The following is a 25,828-nucleotide window of genomic DNA, read 5'->3' on the forward strand; positions in this document are numbered from 1 at the left end:
CTGTTCAGGTACACTGCGTTAATATTGCATGTAATATACGATGAAGAACGACTTTTTTTTAACGAAATACGACCCGGTTAGCGTAGTACATTTTTCGCCCACCAGATGGGATCCTTCGATATTTCGGATCCGAATACGGGCCCGTTGTACGAAGTGGTTTACCCGTTGTTGTCACCGGCACGAGTCTAATTGTCAGCCGAGGAGAAATCCGCTCGGGTCTGCAGACGGCAAAGCCGTGGCAACTTGATCCTTGCTGTGCTTTGCACGGTGCAGGAGGTACAGGGGAGTTTGCGAAATGAGTTCGAATGACGGATTGTCACGTACCGCGTGACTCGGGACGTCGACGTTCCGTCACGTCGAGCGGTCGGGCGGGCCGTGCGCTCCCAATTATAAAACAAGCACGCCGCATTCTGTAATTATCCAATTAGCGGATGTACATCGTGCCCTCGGTGTGGAAAGGGACGCGCCGCCGCCCTTCGCCAAAAGAATAGAAAAAGGGGCGCCCTCTGCCCACCCACACAAACAAAAACCCTTGACAAGGCCTTCGAGGACACCGAGTACAAACGAGCGTTTGTCCTCTCGCAGCAGGTTGTCTGCACCGTCTATGACAAATCGAGGTTAAGTCGTTTCGACGAGGTTTTGGCGACGAATTAATTGACGTGCTGAGAAAAAAATTTCACTTGTTTTAATCACTAGAAGATTCAATCTAGGGAAATTGGTATCTTTACACTTGTGGTTCAAATATTGTTGGAATTATGCAAGAAAATTTTGTATCAGTAACCATTTAGTGTGACTAAAGTTGCCAACAACTTACATTATCGAGTTATGCGATATTATATATGTTTGTTATGTACATGTTGTATAATTTAACTAACTTTAAATCAATTCATTCTTGCACAAACATCAAACTAATTGAGGACTTTAAATAGAACACATTAGAAGAAAAGATAATCAAAAGAATAGTAACTCGTATCAGATTTCCTGGTTTATATAGCTGCAACGCTAATTTTCATTTTGTACCCTGAACTATATTTTTGGGTCAAAAGTGAAAATCGTTAGAGACTCTATATCTAACTATATCTACTCTATATCATCATAGCTAATTATTATATAACGGACACGTTAAATTTGATTAATCCTAAACGTGCGACCATTTCGTATATATATAAAATGAGCGACGCGGGTCACATAAACTGATTGCTGTCTTACGAACTAACGCGAAAGGTAAAAAAGTACGTGAACAAAAAAAAAAAAAAAAAATCTTAAAAAATTCCATCCGATATCTCGCACGAAATATCTGCATAACACGAAGTCTCTAATTTCGGATTATTCATAACTAAATTTCTGACGTTCTTTCTTTCTCTCTCTCTCTCTCTCTCTCTTACCTTGCATCCAGGAATTGGTAAACATACTCATACGTACAGAAACATACAACATTACACATATATGATGTATACGCATATCTGCTCGACGTACCATGTACCAGAGGCATTGCGAGTCAACTTGTATATAGGTACATAGGAGACACGTACATGCTACATTCATCCGTCCAACGATTGCGGAAAGGCCAGGGTGGTCGGCGGGCTCGAAGAGGGAGGAGGAGAACCGGGAGAACGGTAGCGCGCCTCCTCGAGTGTTTGCAGTCCACTCGAAGTTCATCCCGGGCGAACGCACCAGTCAGCAGGGCTTAATTTGTCTAACGAGGCCCCGCTACGGGGGCCCCGGGCCCCCGGGACACCGGGCCCGCCTTGACGCGGGGCCCACCTGTCATTTCGGAGGATAGACAACGCCGGATGAAAATAGAAATGTGCGCCTCCGAGCTCCTCCTCCACCTCCAACTTCGCCGCCACCCACGCCCGGCTCTTTTGCTTATACATATTTACTTGCCCTTCTACTTCTCATCCTCAGCCTCGTCTTCCAGCCACGACGCCGTATTGCGTTTGGGGAACGGATATTCGTTTCGTATATCCGCGAGTCGCACGCCCCAAAGTATGTTCCCTTCGTCAACTTCAGTAGTCGTATACATATTATATATATATATATATACATATATACATATTACAAGATCTTGATAGGCTGGTATCGAAAATTTCATACTGATTTTCTGCAAGAATATTTCAATCGGTACATTTGATATATCGAGATACCGTTATTTTGGTGAAAACCGCAATTTCAGCAAAAAGTAAGCTGAATAATCGGCAAACATTTTAATTCTCATACCTTATGAGTATAGGGATACTAATATATGTGTATCTGGAACACTACCGAACCATTATCTTGTCGCATATCAGCTATCAATCAAATCCACGTAAACAAAAACTCCATTAATTTTACGATCGTAGCATTATATTTTGCAAAGAAATTGCTAAAAAGTTTTCGGTTTACCGAAATACTGAACGCTTCTACTATGTACAATCTTTGAGAATCTAAACATAACAAAACGAAAGTTAAACAGGGCAACTGAAGTTGATCAAGTTGAGTCCGATTCAAGAAAATCTCAGCATGATCCAGAAAATAATATTTCAAAATTGAATTTCAATTGTAAACACCTTGTTATTAACAACGTCAGAGAAATCACATGGTGCCACTATTTTTTTATAGAAACATTCGTACAGTTCGTCTAATTACAGTTCAGATCCATAGAGATTGTCTGAGACAGATTCTTACTTGAGTTTATCAGTTGGCAGGAACAAAATCCCATATATACAATCATAATAATTTACAGATGTTAAACTTGTGATTCAACAAGAAATACGTTATTATTAATGACAGTTAGAATTTGACGATCTGCGGAGATTTCGTTTAAAATAAAGTCAAGTGTTTTTCATTAGAATCAGACAAACAATAAGAATTTTTTAGTGAAAAAATCTATAATAATGAGATTTCCATGATGTACTCAAATTAATGAAGTTTATATAGTTGAATTTCACAATCAGTGTTTATAAGATGTAAGAAAAAATATCTGGTTCAGCCTCAGTACCGTGCCATGATTTCTAATCGAGTGAAAATCTAGCTGCAAGTACTTCAGTGTTTTCGTGAATTTTCCGAACGTTTCTCAGACAACTCACAAGTACAATTATAAGCCCTAATCATTTCCCCAAGTTTGAAGAGATTCGTTACTTAGGAAAAGAAAGAATTGTAAAATACGATTCGGCGTATTCGCCCCTTCATTATTTTCACTTTTTACCGTAATTGGAAAATCATATTATTACAGAGTATATTTTACCTGGAAAAAACTTGAGCTCTCGAGAAAATTTTGTTTTCCTTAGGAAAATCTTAGGGAATTTCTTTCTTTTTCATGTAAAAACCTGGAAATCATAGTACTGGTGTTTTTGTACAGCTAATCGGGTTTCATTCATCCCTCCGAAACTTGTACTATAGAGACTAAATATTGATGGCAACTTGAATTTTCGATCAAAGTTGATCGATTGAAATTTCAGGTATACATTCTTCAACACTACTTGACGTCAATACAGGATTAAACGATTTATATGCCTCGAAACGGGTGGCATGTTCAACACTCGAACTAATTAAGCCCAGTCAATCCCTTGATGCCTTTAGGACTTAAAAAAATTTATATCTATGCCAAATTTCGTACAATTTAAGTGTGACAACTTCACACTCTGAAGTGTAGGTTATATAGTATTGAAAATATAATTAACAAGTGAACCGTCAGATTTGGATACGGTAGAAACTCTACATGGAAGGTTTTTATTATTATCATCAAAACTGGATAAAAAATCAACGTTCCTAGATCATTACTGTGGTGAAGGATTAAGCAGGAGTACTGTTTTATTGAAATTCATTAACAATTGTACCGAGGAAATTTCTGCCGATATTTTTATACGATTTCTTCTGCATTCCTATTCTTTTACTCCGACGGAACAATCCGTACATCTTCAATATCGCCAGGCTTGGACATTATTATATAAAATGTTAGTATATGTAAACAGGGCTGCTTTTACTCTGATCTAGTATTCAAACTTCAGCTTTTTGAGCGTTTTATCATGCAAAATTAATTTTTTCATTCGACAGTCTTTTTTTAGTCATTTAATTTATTTTTCAACTGTCTCGATTTCGCTGACACCTTACTTAATTGTCACTTTCAAGGAAGATTCGAATCAGTCGAGGTGTTCCGCACCATGTTTTCATTCCCGTGATATGTTATAGTGCATCAAAAAACATTAGACACGCATTTTTTAAGTACTAATTGGGCCATTCGAGGGGTGAAAACTACCCCTAAAGTTCATCTCAAAAACGAAGGCTGCAAATCTGGAGGTTAAGACTGCAACGGGCATGTAATCGTCTGTTGAGAGTGAATAATGTCCGATTAATTTCATGAAGAAATTTTGCCTCATCGACAAGATATTGTTAGAAATCGATTTTTGGCGTAAAACTGAGTGTGGTTTTGACCCCTTAAATGACCGAGTTGGTATGTAAAGAAAATATGCGTCCAAGTTTTTTGATGCGCTGCAATATCCTGTCACAGAATGAAGAAAATCGGTGACGTACACCTCGGTTACACAGATTGGCCAACTTTGTCCGGTTTTGCCTGTCTCAAAATACCAGTGCACAAATATTTCGAGGTTGTGTTAACTTGCACGTGGACCAGACACGATTCCGGCTTTCTCGAATTCTCTACGAGATATAGCCTCGAGAAGCCTGGAGAATTTCGGCAGCTGGCGTCCGCACTGGCCGCAACTCGGTTGGTCAACCTGCAACAAGCGGACGAAAAACTTGACGCGAATTAGTTGAATCTATCCAATGGACGTACGCGATTTCGCGCATGCGCATTCGGATTTTCAGTTTCGCGAGATTGTCACGGTGTAAATTCCGTGCATGAGTGTGTGAGAAGAGAAAAGCAAATCAAAGCAATAAGCGGCGGGAAACGAAGAGAAGAGAAGTTGACGGTGCGCTTCGTGTTTATGGGATGGGGATGACGGGCGTCACCAGCAGTACCGCGGCTAATTTCCTCGTCATTGAGCCGCATTGTGCTTCAAATCGGTCTCTCATCCTCCCGTCCACCCCTACGGAGCGACTCCCTTGCCCTACGCGCCTCGTATAATTGTGGACCTATTCACTGGTCTGTTACTATCCTCCACTCGTAGCTTAGGTGCTTGTATGCTGTGCGTGTGTGGGCGCGTGTATTCGCATTTACATGCAAGCAAATCGCGCAAGGGCAACTTGCAGGGGTTTGTATTTATCGCTGTCGTTGCGATGCGGTTGTTTCGCTTCGGACGAAGCGCATGCTTCCGTGCTGCTATTAAATCGACACGCTATTTTAAACGGGTAAGCCAGATTCACGGTTCGGCACCTTTAGAAATCGGATATTCGATACCTCAGTTTCATGTTACTGCATCACAAAGAGAAATTTCTAGTTGTGGTTACTATAAAGTCCTTGGCTGTTTTAATTTTTTATCGTTAATTTTTTAACTGTAAACAGAGAATCTATTTAAGGTATGTTAATTGGTCTCTTTGATAATGGTCACTTGTACTGTATGTACCTTTATTGTAACTAGGGGTGTATGGGCATCCGAAATCTCGGGTTTGGGTCGAGTTTGCATCGGATCGGGTTTTTTGGCAATCGCGAAATATTCGGTTAGTCCGAAATCTTCGAGGAGCCGAAATTTTCGGTTATTTGACTCGAAAGTAATCCATTTTACCCGACTCCACCCAAAGAATTTCAGTACCCGCACACCCCTGGCCGATAATAAAATTATTTCACGTTGATGTGGTAATGAACTAGATATGAAAGAATTCGACAGTACATTTCCTTGGTGAGGCTCTAGTCTGATTTTTTGAGAACAGAACCGCCAGAACTCATAATGCCAGACCGCTACGAAATTGTCCTTTAGATTAACCGGGATTTCGGATATGACATAAGTCCGAAATTTTTGGAAATCTCTGTTCACTTCAGAAATCACGCAATTTTTGGAGAAGCGAAAATAACCGTGACCAAAATTATTAAAAACTCCGCATTTTTCGGCAAACCCGAAATTTTCGAGGAACTCGGGATTTTTGGGTAACCCGAGATTTTCTGGTAACTTGAGATTTTTGGGTGCCCGAAACTAACCCATTTACCCGAACCGACCCCACCCGAAGAATTTTAGTACCCGCACACCCCTATTCGTAACTATTGCGATAATTTGATTTAGGTGAAACCATGAATTGATGTTGAGGTGTTGTTTGACTGAAAAAAAATGTAGTACACTGAACTATCAGATTCAATGCTATAATATCCAGAAAATGTACTATTGACAATTATAATTGTACTGAATACTTACTTGTTCCTCATTTTCCTGTAATTTCAACAATATGCAAACCGCGATTATCCTAAAGATATCAATTTCATGTAGAATTTTCTGATAACTGTAAAAAACGAAATTTTTGTCGATGTATTTGTAGTACATTATGTAACAAGGGAATAAAGTCGACTTTTACTCCTGTGTTACATACAGGACTTTATTTCCGACTCAACTCTGGTCGCAATATTTATTTGAAATTTCGAACCATTAAATTGGGCTCATATTTCCAGTAAATTCGTTTTAGAGAAAAAAGTTAACTTTATGGTCGAGTCAGGAATAAACAGTATTAATTTATATGTAAATGAAAACAGTTGTAGACTGTATAGCAACCACAACTGTGAACGCTTCTCATTGATGAACGATCGAAAATCCAGTTGCTTCTTATATTTTATCTTTCTGGTTGTTTCGAAAACGGTGATGCGTCCTCATGCTTCTCGGTCGTTTTATATATCGAATACGTATCATCTTTGGCTCTGGGCGCAGATCAAGAGTTCATACGATGACGGGAATGCAGGGTTATTTTTCCGTGTGATGTCGCTGTTCGAGATGAGAATCAGAAGAGGGTGCAGAACTAGAGGTACAGGAAGGTGCCGCGAGACGAGTGGACAAGAGAAAGGAAGAAATGAGGAAAGACGAGGACGGTCCCCTCCTCACCTCTCGTTACCAAGTGTGGGATTGCCCGTATTCTCGAGAACTCTTCGGAGAGCGCCCAGTAGGTAGACTGTATCACTAATTATGACGTGCCTCATTAGCGTCACCTCGGCGAGCTGCCGCGTTTCCATCCCTTTGCCACCTTCTTTTTTCTAAATTCTCTTCACATCCCCCCTCTGCAGAAGCTCCTCGTCGCGCTTTGTGCTTCATGATGTTTCGAGTGCGAGTCAAGCTTTGAGCTCACGGTATCCTGCACACGTCGTAAAAATATGGAACTCTGGATTTCCGACGTTGCAGCGGTTTTTGATCGGGTGTAATGGAAGACATTTTGAAAACGGTTTCGTTATCTTTTGGGGATTATTTACAGAGAGCATCGATTAGTATGCTTTAATGTTGAATGGAAAGTAAAGCCTGAATCGGATGCTAGGAAAAGAGGAAAAAACTGTTCACAAAATTCTCAACAATGTTATTTATTCTATTATTTACACCTATGATGGTGTACACAAATGAAACAACATATCCACTATCTGATGATAGAAATGGAATTCAGCAAATTCGCATAACACAAACTAAGATATCATGAATTTGAGCAAAGGTTCTGTAATTAGACCGTTCAAAATGATTAACCTTTCTCGTTTTTGATCCGATTCCAATGTTTTCAGATTCATCATCCATTATATTACCACCCACAGCAAAGGGCTTAAGTCTCGATCCAATTACTTTTACGGAGATATCGGGAATATATTATTATTTTTGAATAAGTCGAGGACAATGGTCGCAAGCCTCTTGTAATATGGCTGCGTAAAAAGCATTTACCTCGGAGGCTCACAATGAACCGTTTCGAAAACCGAATTCAAGTTCAGGTTTTATCGTCAATTGTGCGTTAGTATAATTGGGGTTCGGGGAGGGCTGTGAATAGAAGCCTAGAATGTAAGCGTCGAATTTTTTTATTTATTTATTTTTTTTTTTCTCGACGAAACTACGTCATCCATGTAATAGAATTATAACGATACGGCTAACAAATACAATTTTTATACAACCGCATAAATTTCTCACTCCAATTTTGTTTATGCAATACCAATCTGAACAAATTGTTTCTTCAAGACAGCAGTTTTTGTAAAGGTAAAGGAATTTTACAAATTTTGAAATGATTTCATGACTCACGAGAGAGAAAAGAAAGTGTAAAATATAACGATTTGCTTACTCGGTCGGTATTTTGATATCCTCTTATAATTTGACATATTTCTTGCGTGCTTTTATGCATTTATTTTTTAATCATAATAATTGTAAACTTCTCGCACAAAATTAGCGGACTATTCAATTTAAGGTACCTGACCAAAACGTGTAATTTCAAAATTCCGGAACTGTTCGAAATTGCATGCGAAGAACTGATCGAAAAATTATTTTCAAGCTCGGAGCATCAGCTTTTAAGTTATTTTTCTCTCAGCTTTGGTGTACATAATTTAAAAACTATTATATATTTAATAAAAGTATTTTCAACATTTTTTAGGCCGAAGGTCAAGAGAAAAAAAACACAGCAAATTTATAGATAAGGATGTCGAAGAATACAGTTCACACATGGTTTGAATTGGCGAATCAGATTGTTAAAAATTTTGTAAACGGTATTTTCTGGCGGGCCTTGTTTGATTTTGTGAACAGCACACCTACAATAACTGGAAAAACTCGGTTTACCTGGCTCCCTGTGTATTTATAACGTGCAGTCAGAATGTACCGCACCCATTTACTTGTGGATGGGGTTGGTCATCCTCCGAAACCCTTAGTGGAAGCGGGGAGTGGACTCGAAGGGTGACCAGAGAAGGTGGGCAGGGTTGATTATCAATTCCTCGCCTGACTGGTCCTCGGCCCCCTCAGAATCACTCAATTTTCGACTAAGAAACTCTATTATCGCGGTTTACTGATTCGTTTACTACGCTTCCCCGTCAGGGAACGATACGGGGTTCTCTAACGACTAATCGACCACCCGTGCTGAGCAATCATCCAACACTACCGAATAAACGGAAAATAGAATCACTCGTCGTTTATCCGTTTGGAGTGCCATTGGCGTCTACGTAGTTTACAAGTCATAAAATGGAGCTTCGTCGTTTAGTCGTCAGATGTATAACGGGCCTGTGTCAGAGCACCTAGACATGTTTGCTAATAAGGGTAATGGTACTTTTATTTAGAAAAGCAAAAGTCGGAAGGCAAATATGTTACTGAAACTAACTGAAAAAGTCAGGATGAATTGAAATTGTAACGATGATTAGTAGTCAGAGCTGTTTCAAGAAGACAACTTTTTAGTCTTTAATCGAAAACTCGGAAGACAGCATTGATAGATGTATAAAAATATCGTGGTTAAATCGCGATTTTCCAATTCACAAATCACAACTCCATAAATGTTTTCGTGAACCTTCGTTCATCCTATGCGAATTGGACTAAGTGGATTACTATTTTGATCTCTCGTTCTGAGAATATTAGTGGAATAAAAAATAGAACATCTTAAATTATCTTTCTATCTGATGATGAGGTAAACCTTGGTTTTTGGTATTTGCATGGTTACCATGCACTTGTAAAAACAAGTATTCCGCTTGACGAATATGTACTGAGAGAAAAGTATGGTTTATCCATGGTGTGTGTACAATGTAGATTGTAAGGACCCAAAATATGATAGTTTTAACCATTTTTATGGTCTGCATTATGACATTTTTAACGGCTTATTTCGACTTTGAATGAAGGCTGAGGACTATTTTTACGATACTTTAATTTCAGTGTAGTTTGCACGCAAAACTGGAAACTTATCGTTTGTAAGTTTTCTTAAATTTTCTGGAAGTATAAGCTTCTGCAGACGTTGCTTTACGGTTGCCATTTCATGATTGCATAATTTTCGTAACGCGTGGAATAAACAGACGTCTTTGTACCTAATCGGATTTGATCGGTTAATTTCGTGTCATCGTCCGACTGGCTCAGGTAAATAAAAAGTCCGTAGGGTGATCCGCAGGTCCCCAAGGGATGCACAGGTTGCCCGCTTAATACCTTCCATCACAACAGTACACCCTTACAGCTTTTTCAGTCCATGGATGGTGAGTAAGGGTTTTTGTTCCTTGGCTAGGATATGCGCTCCATTACCTGCGAGGGAATTGTATGAGGTATTTTACCAGTTGCTGACGTACCGACTGCCGACCGATGGACAGGCGGACGGACGGACAAAAGGGCGGGGCGTCCATTCATCCAGAGACGAGTGTCAAGTCTCTTTTGCCCCCTCGGGGCGGTTTTGTTTGCCTATGGATCACTTCCCGATAATTACAGACTCCTAGATTTCGTTTCTTACGAGTATGAAACAGCTCTACTCACCCAAAATATAGGTTACTGCAAATATAGTTGGCTAACCTTATATCGTAGATTGAGAACAGTGAATGGGAAACTGGACAGTATCTGTAAGTATCTGTAAGGAAATGAAAAGATTTGGCGACAAAGATCGGTAAAAAATCCGATTGTGTTTTTGACGTTACTGTAGGAACCACTCTATGATCTTCAAACTCCTCTGTTGACGACCTATTCATTATGCGATAAAGAGCCACTTGTCAGAGGTAAATTGTATCTCTTTCCTGAAATTACAGACCGGCTTCTTTCAAAGTGGAGTATTTTTGTCATAGACACATCCTTTGTGGAAATAATTCATTCTGGTTCGAGTTGGTTCGATGATTTAGGGGCTGTAAGGAAATCAAGTCACAAAAGTTAAATTCTTCCAGCATCTGCTTGCGAAATTTTCATGTCAAAACAATCGTCTGTCTATTAGTTACACGCGCAAAGTTTAAAATACTCAAAGACTTCATAGGTTAATGATTTTCTATAGTATTATATGTTTAATATGTGATTCGTATTATTCAGGGGTTAGAAACGTCGATTGTGCAAATTTCAGGAATTTAGGAAAATCCGCTTCTTTCATTAAACTAGGTGTATGTAATCTCTTAACTATGTATTCGGATTAACCTCAAAGTCATAATTTATTGTCATGCACCACACCCTCTTGTTCAGTTCAAGTTTATGTTCATTCTGTTCAGTGACTGACCCAGATGACTCGTGTGCTACAAGTGTCCAACAGTTTCATAGCCTGGTTACAATAAATGTTTCATTAATTCGGTACAGTAATTCGTTAAGACTTGAGATCATAAAAAAAGGAACGATTATAGTGCAGGAGTGAGGAATAGTCGTACTATTTAAAGTTGTGCTAATAATAGCATGATAATACGCATGTCACTGGGTAGAAATTTAGTTGTTGAGCACGCGAAATGAAAGTGGATATTTGGCAGAAACAATTTCAGAAGTGGTGGAAGGAATAGGCGTTTTTAAATATGAAACAGAAGGAACAGCTCCAACAGATTTTATACAGCCCAGTTCGTGTGTGCACAAGTGAGCTCAGCCCTTTTAAAAATAACTTCATATTTCCCAGGATTTTTTATTCCAATTAATCTTGAAGGCGCGCTAAGCGGTCTACTGCTGCCGAGGTAAGAGGCTCGAGTATAAAGGGGGCAGTCGAATGAGATTAATTCAAAAATGACGTGGAGTTCTTTAGACTCGGGTGCGTATACGCCGGCGTAAACGCGGAGGGCCGAGAGCTGCTTCCCTTCTTTGCACCCCAGAAGCGGTCCACTAGTCTTCATGGCACAAATACTCTTCGTTGAGCACCAATGCAATGCCTCAGAGATTGGCCTCAATTTTCTCTTACCCTAGGTTACCGGGTATTCAAATTAACGTTTTTTTACCTGAATTTCCTAAATTTTGGAAACCCACACCGGAAGTGCTCGGAACATACATTGATTGGTTCACTGTCAGAAAAATATGCTATGGACTTCTACAGACTATAATTTGGCGCTTATGAAACACTATATGATGTGTATCCAACGCTACTTAATGTCAATCTAACACTATCCTAATGTCAATTTAATACTATCTGATGTTGAATTTTTCGAATTGATCAGAAAAATTGTTCTCCAGTAGTTGACACCGATCAATTTTGGACGAATTTATTGCTACTACTTTTACTTTGGTTTTGGTACTAGTGGGAAATACACACCGAGAGAAATTTTTAGCTCCGGTTAGTCCTTAACTATTTTCATTTTTTACCACAATCGAAAAATATAGTTCTAGGTACAAAATGAAAATCAGTTTTGTAATTGTTACCGGAAAGTCTGGTATCTGTTACTATTCTTTCTCATTATGATCACTGTTACTATATTTTCTTGTAACTGTTGCGAAAATTTAATGCTTGTGCAACAATAAATTGACGTTGAAGCCTTATTTAACTAAAAACGTAGAGTAAACCAAACAAACTGATTTTGCGTTGCAATTACCAAAACGGATCGACAATAGCGTAAAATGGTTACGCTTACCTCGTTTTTCGTAATTCTAATAATATTCAAACAGTTTTTTGAACGATACCTGTTTCACTGAATTTGTCTACTTACTATAACAAATGAAAATCTTTCTCAGTGGACATATTTATACGGAACAATTTTCAGGGATTTTTATTTGGGAGGATAAAACAAGGTTAAATGCAATAATGATGACGACAGCGGTAAAGGTACATTGGGAAGAACCCTGCCGAGTATTTTCATTCCTTTTACTTGGTCTTCCAGGCCCGTTTGTCGACCCGTCGTGTCTTTTTTACACTGGATGTATGAACGCTCGAGTGCTCTGCACCCACAACGATTCTATACCTGAGCCTATAGTAATATCAAAACCACATCAAGAACAAATCTAACATATTGAAAAATAAGAATGAAAAAAAAAAAAAAAACACATAAAAGGCAGACACTGCTTCGGGTCTACCGCTCGGCGGTGGTTGAATTCTCTTGTGGTTCTTCCGCCTCATTTCCGCGAGAAGAAGTGAACACGATTGTGGCCAACTTTTCACCGTGCTTTTATGATCCTTTGGTTGATTCGTTAAATCGAATTTTACAAAAGGACGTTACGCCGTGATCCGTCAAATTTTTTTCCTCTCCTTTTCAACTCTCCTCGTAAAACTGCTGGCGTATAATAACCACTGAACTCGAAAATTTATATATATGACTGAAAAATTCAACCATATCCACACAAAAATACCGAAACGAAGCATTTACGTTGTAAGCGGCACAATAATCACATTGAAGAAATTTTAATAATCTATCCTTTGCCAAATTGCTGTCAATATCTTTGGTATTGGATGATTGTTCTCTCTTCCAACCTCGTAGTAGTGTATCGAGTCAGCTAACAAGCCCTTTTTCTCAGGCGTGGCATCGGAGACCTTTTTCACACCGAGCCGAAGACAAGTATTGACAGTATGTATTGTCAGCGGGAACTGCTTCAGCTTTATATATTGACACACACGGTCTGATTCCTGCGGAAATGGATCGCGTTACCTCTTAGACGCGGGTATAGCTCGCCCTGTTTGACCAGACCGTCAGCCAAACGTCTCAGGTTTCATCGCTGCCGGGTTTGTGGCTGCAGGCTGATGCGCCAACATGACAGGTTAACTCTCTCTGTCAAAACAAACCTTCCGTTACACGCGGACCCCGTAGTTCTGAGTTCCCTTCAGTCACCCTGACTGACATTTGAGAGGAGCGGTTACACGTCGAGAGTGGAAATGTAACGCCAATTATTGGAGTCAAACCCGACCACATAGAGCTGAGAGAGTCTGGGCGAATTAGCATCAGGTGCGGAAGAGATGATGTTGGGGCCGGTAGCCTCGGGTGAATACTCATTCGGCAAGTTTGAAGGGTTTTAGAGGCTCCGTCGTCCGAGCACCTGGGCTTAAAGATGCCTGAAAGAGGTTTGGAGGACGCGTGGAGAACGAGTGCGCAAAGCCAGTGGCGGAGGGCGCTAACTACTCAAGAACTGGGAAAACTCTTGATTCCGCAATCCGTACAAAAGTCTCGCGGCAAACACCCGATATCCTTGTAGCATTTCAAGGAGATGATACTACCAGTGGTGGTGCTGGTGGTGGTGGTGGAGCTCGATGCTCGAGCCAGGGGAAGTGGAGAGCATATTTACAGCGAGATGAGTAGACGACGAAGGCGGTGGTTGGAGCCCGAAGCCTGCAAGCCTGGAAGCTACGGGGACCAGAAACAAGGGGCTACGGAGGGCCAGGAAGGTAGGGGGTCGTCGAAGCCTCCTCGACGGCTCTAGGATACTCCTTATCGAGATCCTCGTAGCCCTTGGTTCACAAGGACCATCCGCATCCTCTTCTCCCGCGTACTTTGCCTTCTCTCTCTCTCTCTCTCTCTTTCTCTCTCTCCCTCCCTCTCGCTCTCTCTCTCCCTCTCTCTCTCTCTCTCTCTCTCTCTATTTGCTCCTTCTCTACTTCGATGTTCAAGGGGCTGCGCGCGTGCGCGCGCATATGCCTACCTTCGCCTCCCCCCCACGAGACGCCCATATCCTGCGGTATTTTGAACCGTCGAGGAGGAAGTTCTTACCGTGGGTGTACCTACTACCTACCTGTCTGTATACCCACACCTACGTCGAGGGAAGTTTCATTCTCTTGTACTTACAAATAGGATATTATAATTGAATGTTTGTCGTTTACGACTCACGAGAACTTGGTAAAAGAGTATAAACGGTTTAGAAAATGTCCAGCGATGTTATTCCAGGTACTACGTTGTTAAAGAACAGAAGCATGTACTTGATTTTTTTGTTACAACTACGTAACTCGCTTTCATTTCGTACCCCGAACAATGTGTCTCAGTTACGATCAAAAATGGAAACATGATAATCTAGAAACAAAGATTTTTCTTGGTGTACTTACGTAGGTATTTAGTACCAATGTCACTTAATTATTCACTTTGTAAATCTTCATAAGCAAATAGAATTTTCTAATAATCATTATCGTTAATGAAGTTGACGTACCAGTATTGGTTACCACATAGCCACATTCATTGTCTCTAACTGAAGTTTACGGCTACGAATGGCATGAAGGTACTACTTTGACCTCCGTATACGCAAACTGTATTTTTTACGTACCAAAAATTTCTGTCATGTTCAGCGCAGCTATTCAGTTATAGTGGTGTGCTAGTTGGATCCATCTTCATCTAGCAATGCACCTGATAACAAGGCGATCCAATTAACGAGAAGTTGGGGAGTTATAACGTCCTGCGTACATCCCTAGTCACTTTTCGACGGTAAAGCGAAAACTTCCAACTAGTGTGAACGTCGCACATGAAATTGCGAAATGCTGTCTTGAAGCATCTCAAAATCTTTAGTGGAAGTGGATGGTGGAAGCAAAATTGAATGACTGCAGTAGTGACCTTTGCCTCAGTAACTATTGACTCTGTTATACTTGTTATCAGATCTGAGTTCTGGAAATCGGATTCTGGTTATCAACTTCTACGATTGTTAGGTACTTTTATAAGCTGTTCAAATTATGATAATTGTTGTTTCTAACTCGTATTTATGCGTTCCAATTATGTTCCCAGTACTCGAGTGCCAGCGTATAATATGTGTGGAATAATTCGAGCAAATAGAGAAAGAAAGAGATAAAAAGGGAAAAGAAAACTCCTGTCTGAAGAATTTATATTCGAGAGCGACTGCATGCGTGTGGAGTGTTATCCTCGTGAAGGTTCAGGGTGGCAGCCTCGCAGACCTTGCGGTAGAGAGGTGAGTCCGTGGTCCATAGGCACGGCTGCTGAGGGTCCTTGCTTTGGCTCTACGACGGAGTTCGGCTGAATGCCCCTCTATAGCCGAGTACGTGCTTCTAAGTGCATCCTGATTTTCAGAACCTCTTTGATTACATGCACTCAACCGACAGTATTCAGTTAAATACGCGTCATATCCTCTTATTGCTTTCGTATTTCGTTTCTTCTCGTAAATTTCACCCCTCTGTAAAGTTTGTAAGAAAATTTTATCACCTTATCGAAAATCTATCGGTTCATTCCTCATTCTCGGTCCAACACCTTTTTTTTTGTGAAAATCAGTCACCCGATTTCTCCACTTTGCCGTTGTTTGACTGAAAAATTTTATCGATGTAACATTGGGCATAAACGTCTGGGCAAGATGAACAGTTTTGTTGTTTTGGAGAATGTTTGTTCAAAGTTGAAGATTATCATTATCGAAGTATTTGGATGTACGATACTCACTCAGTCTTCGTTGTGTCTTCACCAAGAACTCTCCGTATGGGTGATTGTCACTTTCGAAAATTTATTCGAAGAAAGATTTTTTCCTCAAAGCTCTTTGTGGTCCTGTAAACAAGAAAAGCTACACTGCATTTCCACTGATCTTTGATCATGCATTTCAAGTTATAATGAACTACCCCAAGTAGTTCAAAAATTGAAAGATGTATGGCTATAAGTGCAAAACAGTTCGTTATCCGTAGGGTCCGTAGGTCGTGAGGACCGTCGAATGACTAACAGCTTTTTGGCACAGTGTCCGATGCGATTTTATCGGTGTAACGTTAAGCGCTGCACCTCTTATCGCAGGTGTATAAGGAGGTGTGTTGATTTATTTGAAAAGTGAGTACTGGATGGGAATGTGGCTTGGGCATAAAAGGGGAAGTGAGGCGGGGTGAAATGGTGGAGGTAGGGAGCAGGGAAGAGAGCCCTCCACCGGAGAGTCCTACACCACCGACCAAGCGCCAGCCTAGTTTCAGAATTCACCGACGTTAAAACCAACGAAGCGAGTTTTACCCGTGATTCGCATGATGGCTTGATTGCTTGCTTTATTTCGTCCATATTTCTATACTCTCACCTAGTATTTTGCTTCGTTACTTTGGAGTAGTTATTTTCATTTCTGTTTTCGCATATTGACGCAAGATTTCATCTATTACCATTTTTCATCGATTCTCTTGAAGATCCATTTCCGCTTTGACAAGACTGAGAGGTGATAAAAAAAAAACATGCCAATATCATCAACACTTCCACTTTCAACGACGGAGTCAACTTGTTCTGATTTTTTGTTTAACCAGTTATCAATTCGAAGCTGTAAACTTCGATTATAAAAATTTTTTCGTAGCACCAAAATCGTATTAGTTCCGAATTTCGATGAATCAGCGTCCAATTTGTTCGTGAACTTGAAACGTTGTATAAAAAAATCATTATAGGATGTGAGTCATAAATCTAACCACGCTGTTTTACAAAACATATTAACACTATTTGAAATTTATTTTAGGCGATATGTGTGCCAGTTCCCAGTTGCGAACAAAATGGGCAGCGATCCCTCAAAAATCGGATCTGAAATACTATGATTATGGTATTAAAAAAAACTGAGCAATAATATTATTTTTTCGAAAGAAGTTTTTAATTTTATTTCACGTAGAGAAGAAATTCTCTTAATGTAATTTAAATTCAATTAACTGAAGATCAACTTTCTAAGCCTCGATTTCGTCACTTTCTTATTAAAAAAAAAAAGATGTTCTTGAATTTGAATTTATTTGATTAAACGTAACGTGGCCCACTTTCAACTGAATTTTATTTTAGTGAAAGACAAGTTGACTTGTAGATAAATATGAAATTGAGAACTACTTACAATTAGTCGGATTGAGAAAATTCCAGTCCATCTAATGAAATTATATCATTACGAGCTATCGATGAAATATTAACAGTTGGTTTGACCTTGTACCATACGTTAAACTCGCAAAGTATATTCATTTGGCTTTCATAAACGTTGATTGATTCGTTCAATTTCTCTCCATTTAACTAAATTTACGATTTTTTTTCCTTCAATATTTTTTTGGTAACCCGAATAATCAATGTATTCATGTGGATGAAAGAAACTTTTCTTGATTCAACTACATAATTCGTTATTTCGTATAATTACTCGAAAATATTTCATGAAATCAAATAAATCGAAATTAATTACCGCTTCTTCAAATTTACCAAATTTTGTTCCTCGGTTTTATTTTAGTAATTTTTACCGTGGACTGTACCGTCTAAACATTCTTAATATCTGGCGGCTGCTCTCTCTGGCATATTGCAAGAACCGGGTTTTCATCCGATGAAGATGCTCCAGTCTATATAAGGTTTGATGTGAAATCGGTGAACCAGGGAGACGGAAGCTGGCAGCGTGGTGCGGTTCACGGATTGCAAACTCGTCGCGAAAGGCGGTGGCGTTGATTGGATCACCACAAGAATCGATACTTTCACGGCAGAATGAGCCGGTACCGTAGCCAACCCCGGAGTCCCGGCTCCTCTCCGCTTCCCCGTGACGGCCTCCTGGAGCATCGTCGAGTAGGTCCTCGAGAAAGCTCGTCCCCCATACCCTGCAGGGTCCTTGCGGAGCTACCCGCCCGCTCACTCGCCGGATCCTGTCCAGCAGGTCTCCATGCCAACGCGCGCTCGATAAATTGGTTCTCTATATCCAGGCACAAGGACGACGACTCCTGCAGGACGAATTCGCCTTCAAGAGTTAACGGGCGGGACGTTGTTATTCGACACCTGAGATAACGGAAACACCTTTGTCCTCAATTAGCATGGAAGCCGTATCACAGCGGCTACGATGTTCCCAGTATCCTCTCAGCAATCCTTCTTCGCCTCCTGCGCAGTCCTTAGGGATGAATTGACTGAATAGTCCGAGTCAAATGTCAGGAGAACAGAAAGAGAAAAAAAAAAAACAGTTGGGAAAATCACCAGCGGTGATGATGGTTGACATATATGAAACAAGAAGCCGTACTCTGTGATAACAATTGATTCGAGCAAATTCGAATTACACGAGATGAGATATCGACAATTTGAAAAATGGCATTATAATTGCCTTAAGTCTTCAAAATTATTAACCTCGACGTTTTTAAATCCTGATATAATGTCTTGGGGTTGATGGGGTTATTGTTCAACATAAAGATCTTCAGAGATCGTGTAAGAAAATGTCTTCAAACTGTGATCTCAAACCTTGGATAAAAGTAGATTTTTGTAAATACGGTAAAATAGGTGATCGTCATAAATTACATTTGCGCGTTATGACTATACTGTAATGTGATACTTCTTGAATGTTTATCAGAAACTTTTTGGAAATCTAATCAGCGATCAAAACGTGCCAAAAAGTATAGAAATCGGATTCAAAACACCAGATTTCAAGCATTTAGCCCCCACGCTCAGGGAAAATTCAGTATTTGCAAAGAAATGTTATGGTTTAACGACCTTTTGACTGAAACGAATCACAGCTCGGAAGTAACTTACAATAATTATTTGTTTTTCATTGAGAATTTAATAACACCGAGATGTAGAGAAAAATTTTGTCGGATAATCAGTCATCAATCATTATATCTATTTAAAAAAACTTATTTTCCGGAAATAGATTTTGTAGTAATCTTGCCCCAAACTTTCGTTTCCAAAATGACAACATGCGACATCTCATATTTCGTTATATCTTCAAACCTTGATATGAAATTCTTGAAACCTAGCGTGAAAGATTGTAATCAGTCAAATTAACTAAATCATCCTAGAGAAAATATCCACCGAAGGTTTTTCACTTCAATGTTTTTTTTTTTCACTTAATCTTGTTTTGTTTATAACCATCCGGTGAAATCCCACCCACTTTTATGGCGCCTGGAAATCGTAAACACGCTATAATCTTCCCTTGAAGTCAATTTATGCCGCACACCAGCAATCTCCCTTAATAATCATCTACAATACCATTTCTGCAAATGTTGATACGGCGAGGTTGCGTCGTTTTCAAGTATAATTCAATTGGATGAGCGGAGCTCTCAAGTGCAACTTCCCAGAATTGTGGACTATCGTCATCACAAGCATATAAGAGAGTTGCGCGAAACCTTCTTTCTCCATTTCTTTCGTAAAAGGTGAAGAACGGAAATCATGATTTTCATACCATTTAAACCACACATTCAGTTATTGTGAGTTACTTCACGACTTTTGAAGTCTGTCGATTTTCCGTAATAGCACGTGTCGATCTTAAATGCATTAATGACGATGTTGAAATGATTTTAAACCAACACTTCTTTAAGATATCTGAAATCGTCTCAACTTACCTCAGGTCATGTGAAATTGAGAAGAGTGATTCCTAGTAAAGTTGTTTGCCGTAACGTAAAGATGCATGTCGTCTTGTAGGTACCTGTACAACAGAAAGCTTTGTGAAATGAACTTTACTCCGAATCATTGTGTTCTGCATAATTATGACACAAGAATTTGAAAATACTCGTTATATTCACCGCAATTTTTGACTGGAAAGCGAAAAGTTGTCCGTTTTCAGCTCGGGTTAGAAAAAAAATGGAAAATGAAACCCGCGGTATTGACATAAAAAGGTGGCCTTCCTACTTTGAGTACATTTATTAACCCGCGTTGGGTGCACCCGCGAACTCCCGGCAGGAGGGTCAAGTGGATGCCGCCCTGGCGAGGCCTCCACTCAAACATTCCCCGCCCCATAAGCACCACGAGGGTGGCTGGAGAAGCCCGTCAGCTCAACAGAGCACATAGTCATTAGATGCAGTGGGAATTAGTTACACTAGTACGTGTGTTGAGGGAAGCGTGCAGCGTTGGGCCTCTGCAGCTACAGTCGTCAATATTGTGATTTAATTGCAGCCCTCTGGGTACCTGTTCATATAACATTCTCTCGGGTATCATCTGGATCATTGATTTTCACCAAAAGAGCGAAAAACGTATCCCTACAACACCAATTTAATTGGGTGATACAAGAGACGAAACTAGTCTTTTCAAAGCTTTCATTGGACAAAGCAAAAAGCTACTCGTTCAAGGAAATGATGGATTAGCGATGCCAGTTGAAATCCAAATTGTGGATTAATGGAAGTCAAATGAGTCGGATATTCGTTGAAGTGCTGGGGATTTGTTAGAGGTACCTGAAATCGTTTGAAATCACAACGTATCATTTTGAACATATCTTTGTATTTATATTTCTACCGCTAAACCAAGGGAAAGCTGTTTCACTGTCTCTTCGTCTCAGCGTAACGTATCAAATTATGAGAATTGAGAACAATAGCGTCTCCGAGAATTTGCAGGGTCTGATGGGTGCAAGATACTGTCTGATTCGTCTAAATAATCTCGCGTGTTTGTTTGAAAGGATATTAAATCTGAGACGTTTTGAAAGAAAGCAACGTTGGCCAAAGCCACGAAAAGGTTTTCCTCTCGAGCAAATCATTGCGAGGGAGTGCTGTAAACATGCAATCTCCACAAGCCGAGAGAGAGTGGCGGAAGAGCCTCCATTACCGACGGCTGAGAATCTCGAGACCGCCCAGACTTGTGTTTTGTGATGCAAAGATGAAAATGAATGCCGAGATGAAGACGAACTTGAAAGAAGAGGAAAGCAAGTGAAAAAGAGAGAGCGACAAGGAAGCTCCAGAGGAGAGGAAGATACCTGCAGACTCTTGTCCGCAGATTTTAAATGCCTTTATATACAGCTGAGCACTTTATCCATCTTCACAACGCTTTTTTTCCACAATTGCTTTGATCAAATACTTCACTTTGCTAAGTGCAGCTGGTATCCACGCGATCCGCTCCCTTCCCAAATCATTTCATGCTTTGTCACCCAGAAGTATTTTAATCTGAGACGTCAATGACAAGTGTTACGGATGTACATCCATTGTCAGCCTCTCTAAACAGATCGTAAACTTATCCAATGCTGCCTTCACGGTTTCATCCATGCGTTGGCACTTGATATCGACAAAGTTAGAACATCACAGACATCATCAAGGATCCACTCGAACGTTGGTCCTGAATGATTTTGTAAAGATGAAAAATGTTTATCTTCAACCTGTAGGTGTTCGCACAAGAGGAATCAAGGACTCCATGATATTCGACACGTACAATTGTTGCAAATAAGCCAATTTACGTGAAGATCACTTCATACACGAGATGCGACTTCCACTGAAATCTACTATAATTTCGGCGGCAAATTATCGAATGCTGCTTTCACGATTTCATCCACGCACCGGTACTTGATGCTGTCAGAATCGGAATATCACAGGTTCTGCGTCTTTAGTCTACCATGATACATTACAATTAACCATAATAGATGAAAACTGTTCTTGAATGACTGACTGAAGATGGAACCATCAATCGTACGTCATGGGAATCCATGAATTCAGCCAATTCGAATGGAGCACTGAAAGACAACTTGTTAGATGAAATTCTACTGGTACTAAAAAGTAATTGCTGCACTATAGGAAACGTTGAAGGGTATAATGTGGCGAGCCGAGGCGCGAGTGATGGCTGGTTGATATTGGCTGATGAACGGAATCTGGCAGGGTGAAGGGTGGCGAGGGGATGACGGGAGAGGGCGAATGGGAAGCGGACGACCCACATCGGCACTTGAGTGTTCGTATTGCTGACGTGGCGAGCGAATCCAATACCACCATCCAGAGGTTGGCGAGTACTTGGGACCCGACAATACAATGCCGTCCTCTCTTGGCTTGGGGATTCACAGCGGCTAGCTGCGAGCCAGGTCTGACGCCTCTTGCTCTAAATGTTCTTTCGGTGAAGCAATGTTTTGCGTTCACGCACCGAAGTCACCACAAAGCTCTGAAAATCACTCGGCGACGTCGCCGCAGCATCACGAACCAAACAAAATAGAATTATCACCTCTGAATAACAGTTGTGGATCTTCAGCTTTATTCCACTCTATCGACTAACCATGAGTCTCCTCCCCATCGGGGTCCCTGAGGCTTATTAGAGCTCAACGAGTCGCGCTTGATCTAATCCAACCCAATGCTGGACTGCCGAAGTGTTCGCTCGAGAGACACTGGATCACGTTTATCACGATATCAGATCTGATACAGATGATTGGGCTGTTTAACTAAAGAGGCATTTCACGTGAAGCGGATAGCGAAAAAAGTGCGAGGTTCTGAGTTTCGGTCATATTTGACCTAATTGTACTTCTAGAAGGTATGAATGTGAATACTAATTTTTTTATTTCATTTTTTACGAAATTTACCTGTCAAGGTATGGGCTTCTAAAGAATTAACGTAATTAAAATAGGAATTTTTTGGAAGCAGTTTTTCGAATTGAACAAACTTACAATAAAGTATTAAACATATTAGTGTATTATCTCCATACTTTAAGATATTTTTGAGATTTTCTCAAAAAAGAAACAAAATTGTTCAAGTTATGATAATTCTAATTTGGAATGTTTACTGCCGGTTTTTTACAAGAAAAAACAATCAAAATTTTGAAACTGATTTCATAATTGAAAAGCACAGTAAATTTTCCACCATTTTCTTGTAAATTTGTTCAATTCGAGAAACTGTTTCCAAAAAATCCTTATATATTTCAATTACGTCGATTCTTTAGAAGCCCGTAACTTGACAAGTAAACCTCATTAAAAAAAAAAAAAAAACAAATAGATCTATTCATACTTTCTAGAAATAAGATTAGTCCAAATATGAACGAATTTCAGAACCTCACATTTTTTTCCTTGTCTGCTTCACGTGACATGCCCCTATAAATAGTCCACGTCATTTTTGAAACATGCTGAAACTGTTACGACGATACGATCGAACGTCTTTGTTTCTATCTACTTTGACAGTTGCAGATTCGTTTAAAGTCGCAGAGTAATGATGCTCCGGCAGTTTTATTGTGCATGAAAAGTATATTGATCGTTAAAAAAAATTCTCCTCGGCGTAAATCTAGTGAAAATGAAGGGCAGACCGAGGAGTAGCTAATAACGAGTGAGCGAGCAGGCTTGATGCAGGTATTATGGCTAGGGGGCGTTCATATAGTTGCGATTTCGGTGGCAGGAGTTGGTTGTCAGAGGTAACTATTATCCTAAACGCAACAATAACGAAGGATGATCCGGCATGTAAACGGTTAGGATCCTGGGCAGCCCCTTTCAGGGCAACGAGGGCGCGGATTATTCCCCGCTGGGAGGGCGGGAACCCCTGGATATCGGGCGAGAGGTTATTGTTTCCTCGGCGAGCGTTGTGCGTCGTTCGTGTCAGATATGCTCCGTCGCATACTAACCGGCTCTGTCCATCCTTGGTCCACGCTGAAAGTCGATCTGCATCGATTTATGCAGGATTTGCGCGAATCCTTCTGTTGGTCAACCTGCAACCATTATATAGTGCAGTACCTACACTGAGAGAAATTTTTGGTTCCGGTTACCGCTCAGTCCTTAGCTATTCTCATTTTTTACCACAATCGAAAAATATAGTTCTAGGTAGAAAATGAAAATTAGTTTTCTAGCTGTTACCGGAAAGTTTGGTATCCGTTACCATTCTTTCTCATTACGATCACTGTTACTGTTAGTGACGGACCTCACAGCCGGGTGCTACAAGTACCCAAATTACCTTTTGTACTAGCTGTAGGTCTGACAGTCACCCTTCTCGATAGACTCAAAACAATAATAATGGGTTCGGGGACGATTTAACGATTAATGATATGGCCACCAGATATAAAACTGTGCTTCAGGGTTCATTGGACAAGCTTTACATTCATTCAATCAGTAATTATTCAACGCTTGTGTCAACTTGGGTAACTTTCTAACGGTTATCCGTTCAACACGGATCTCGTCGCGAGCAGAACCGGAGTAGGCCCTAGGATGACGTGTACAGCTACCATCTCACCCGAAACCATCCGGTCAGTACCTGTACTATTTTAACCGGGGGCTGCAAGCCGTTCCCGGTTACCCGACACGGAAACCACCCCAGAGTAGCTTAGATACCCCGACAAGGTTAGCCCACGCGGCTACACCAATTTTGTGTGATTTGTTATTTATTTTCAAGTGTTCGTGATCCGCGGACTGTAATAACCACGTTGGTTTCCCAACGTGTCAACCACCCCGGGTCCAAACCTCAACCATGAGGCCCCGGGAAGGCCAGCGCGAGAGTCCCCAACCGGCTCTACCCGGTTCTGCTCTCGCATCTAATTACTCGGTCACAAGTACATTAGAAACACGATCCAACGTCATTTAATAATCAAATCGATCATTATGAGCCTCGATTCGTCGAGTTGATAGCCCCATGCTCACACTGTTCACCGTATCACTCTCGCACACGTAACGAGCTACTGTCAACAAGACTCACGTGTTTTCTCTTCCGAGTTTCGACTAATACTGATCCGGTTTTGGATTCTGCTTCGTATTATCCTCTCGCTTGCTCTCGCGGGGATTTTGAGAACTTTAGACTGTATTGTCTTGTTGACCACTCGCCGTAGTGTGCGTGAGATTAGCGCCGATGGCCGATTACGAAATTATAGGTCACAGAGCACTAGTTACGGCTTTTGTTTTTCTGTCTATGTATTGATATGCGTCGCCAAAGGTTACTATATTTTCTTGTAACCGTTGCGAAAATTTAATTATTGTGCAACAATAAATTGATGTTAAAGCCTTATTTAACTAAAAAAGTACAGTAAACCGAACAAACTGACTTTGCGTTGCAATTACCGCAATTACCAAAAAAGGATCGACAATAGCGCAAAATGGTTACACGTACCTCGTTTTTCGTAATTCCAAGAATATTCAAACAGTTTATTTTAACGATACCTGTTTTACTGAATTTTTCTAGTTACTGCAACAAATGAAATTTTTCTCAGTGTCCCATGTCCTGTGAAAGGTCAAATGCAAACCGCAAATGGTTAGCTCTGTTCTTTTGTTTTGTAAAATTAATTATATAAAATAAAGTCTGCGAAGCGTCTTCGTATTAAAGGCAGAATCTTAAATTAACAAAACGCTTTGCCGTTAGTCCAAGATAATACACGCACGCACACACACACACACACAATTCAGTGGTCAAGAAATCTAGATAATTACACAGTATCGTACAAAGGTTTAGAATCACTTTTTTAATTTTCGTTTGGGACAAAAAACTCAATATTCTAAGACAAAAAGAGGCGTAAATGAATGACTGGTATGCCATTTGAAATTCGACAGAACCAGCTACATTATGCTTTTTTTTTAAATTTTCCGCAATTCTTTGCAATCACTGGGTAATGTTAAACGGTTATATTTTGTCT

At 40.3% G+C, this 25,828-nt stretch overlaps 1 protein-coding gene across 2 annotated transcripts in view; it reads left to right on the forward strand.

The window, feature by feature from the left end:
- Window positions 1-25,828, forward strand: part of LOC124304840 (5'-3' exoribonuclease 2 homolog) — a 39,478-nt gene that overhangs the window by 9,654 nt on the left and 3,996 nt on the right. Inside the window, exon 16 of one of the 2 annotated variants that reach the window (XM_046763541.1) lies at window positions 106-314. The exons of the other annotated variant lie outside the window; for it this stretch is intronic. Coding sequence (XP_046619497.1) covers window positions 106-299 — 194 coding nt within the window. The 3' untranslated portion in view covers window positions 300-314. Of the gene's footprint in view, window positions 1-105; window positions 315-25,828 lie in introns of those variants that run through there. 2 annotated transcript variants of the gene reach the window in all.

Source organism: Neodiprion virginianus, chromosome 5 (genome assembly GCF_021901495.1).
Source record: "Neodiprion virginianus isolate iyNeoVirg1 chromosome 5, iyNeoVirg1.1, whole genome shotgun sequence".
Lineage (NCBI taxonomy): Eukaryota > Metazoa > Arthropoda > Insecta > Hymenoptera > Diprionidae > Neodiprion > Neodiprion virginianus.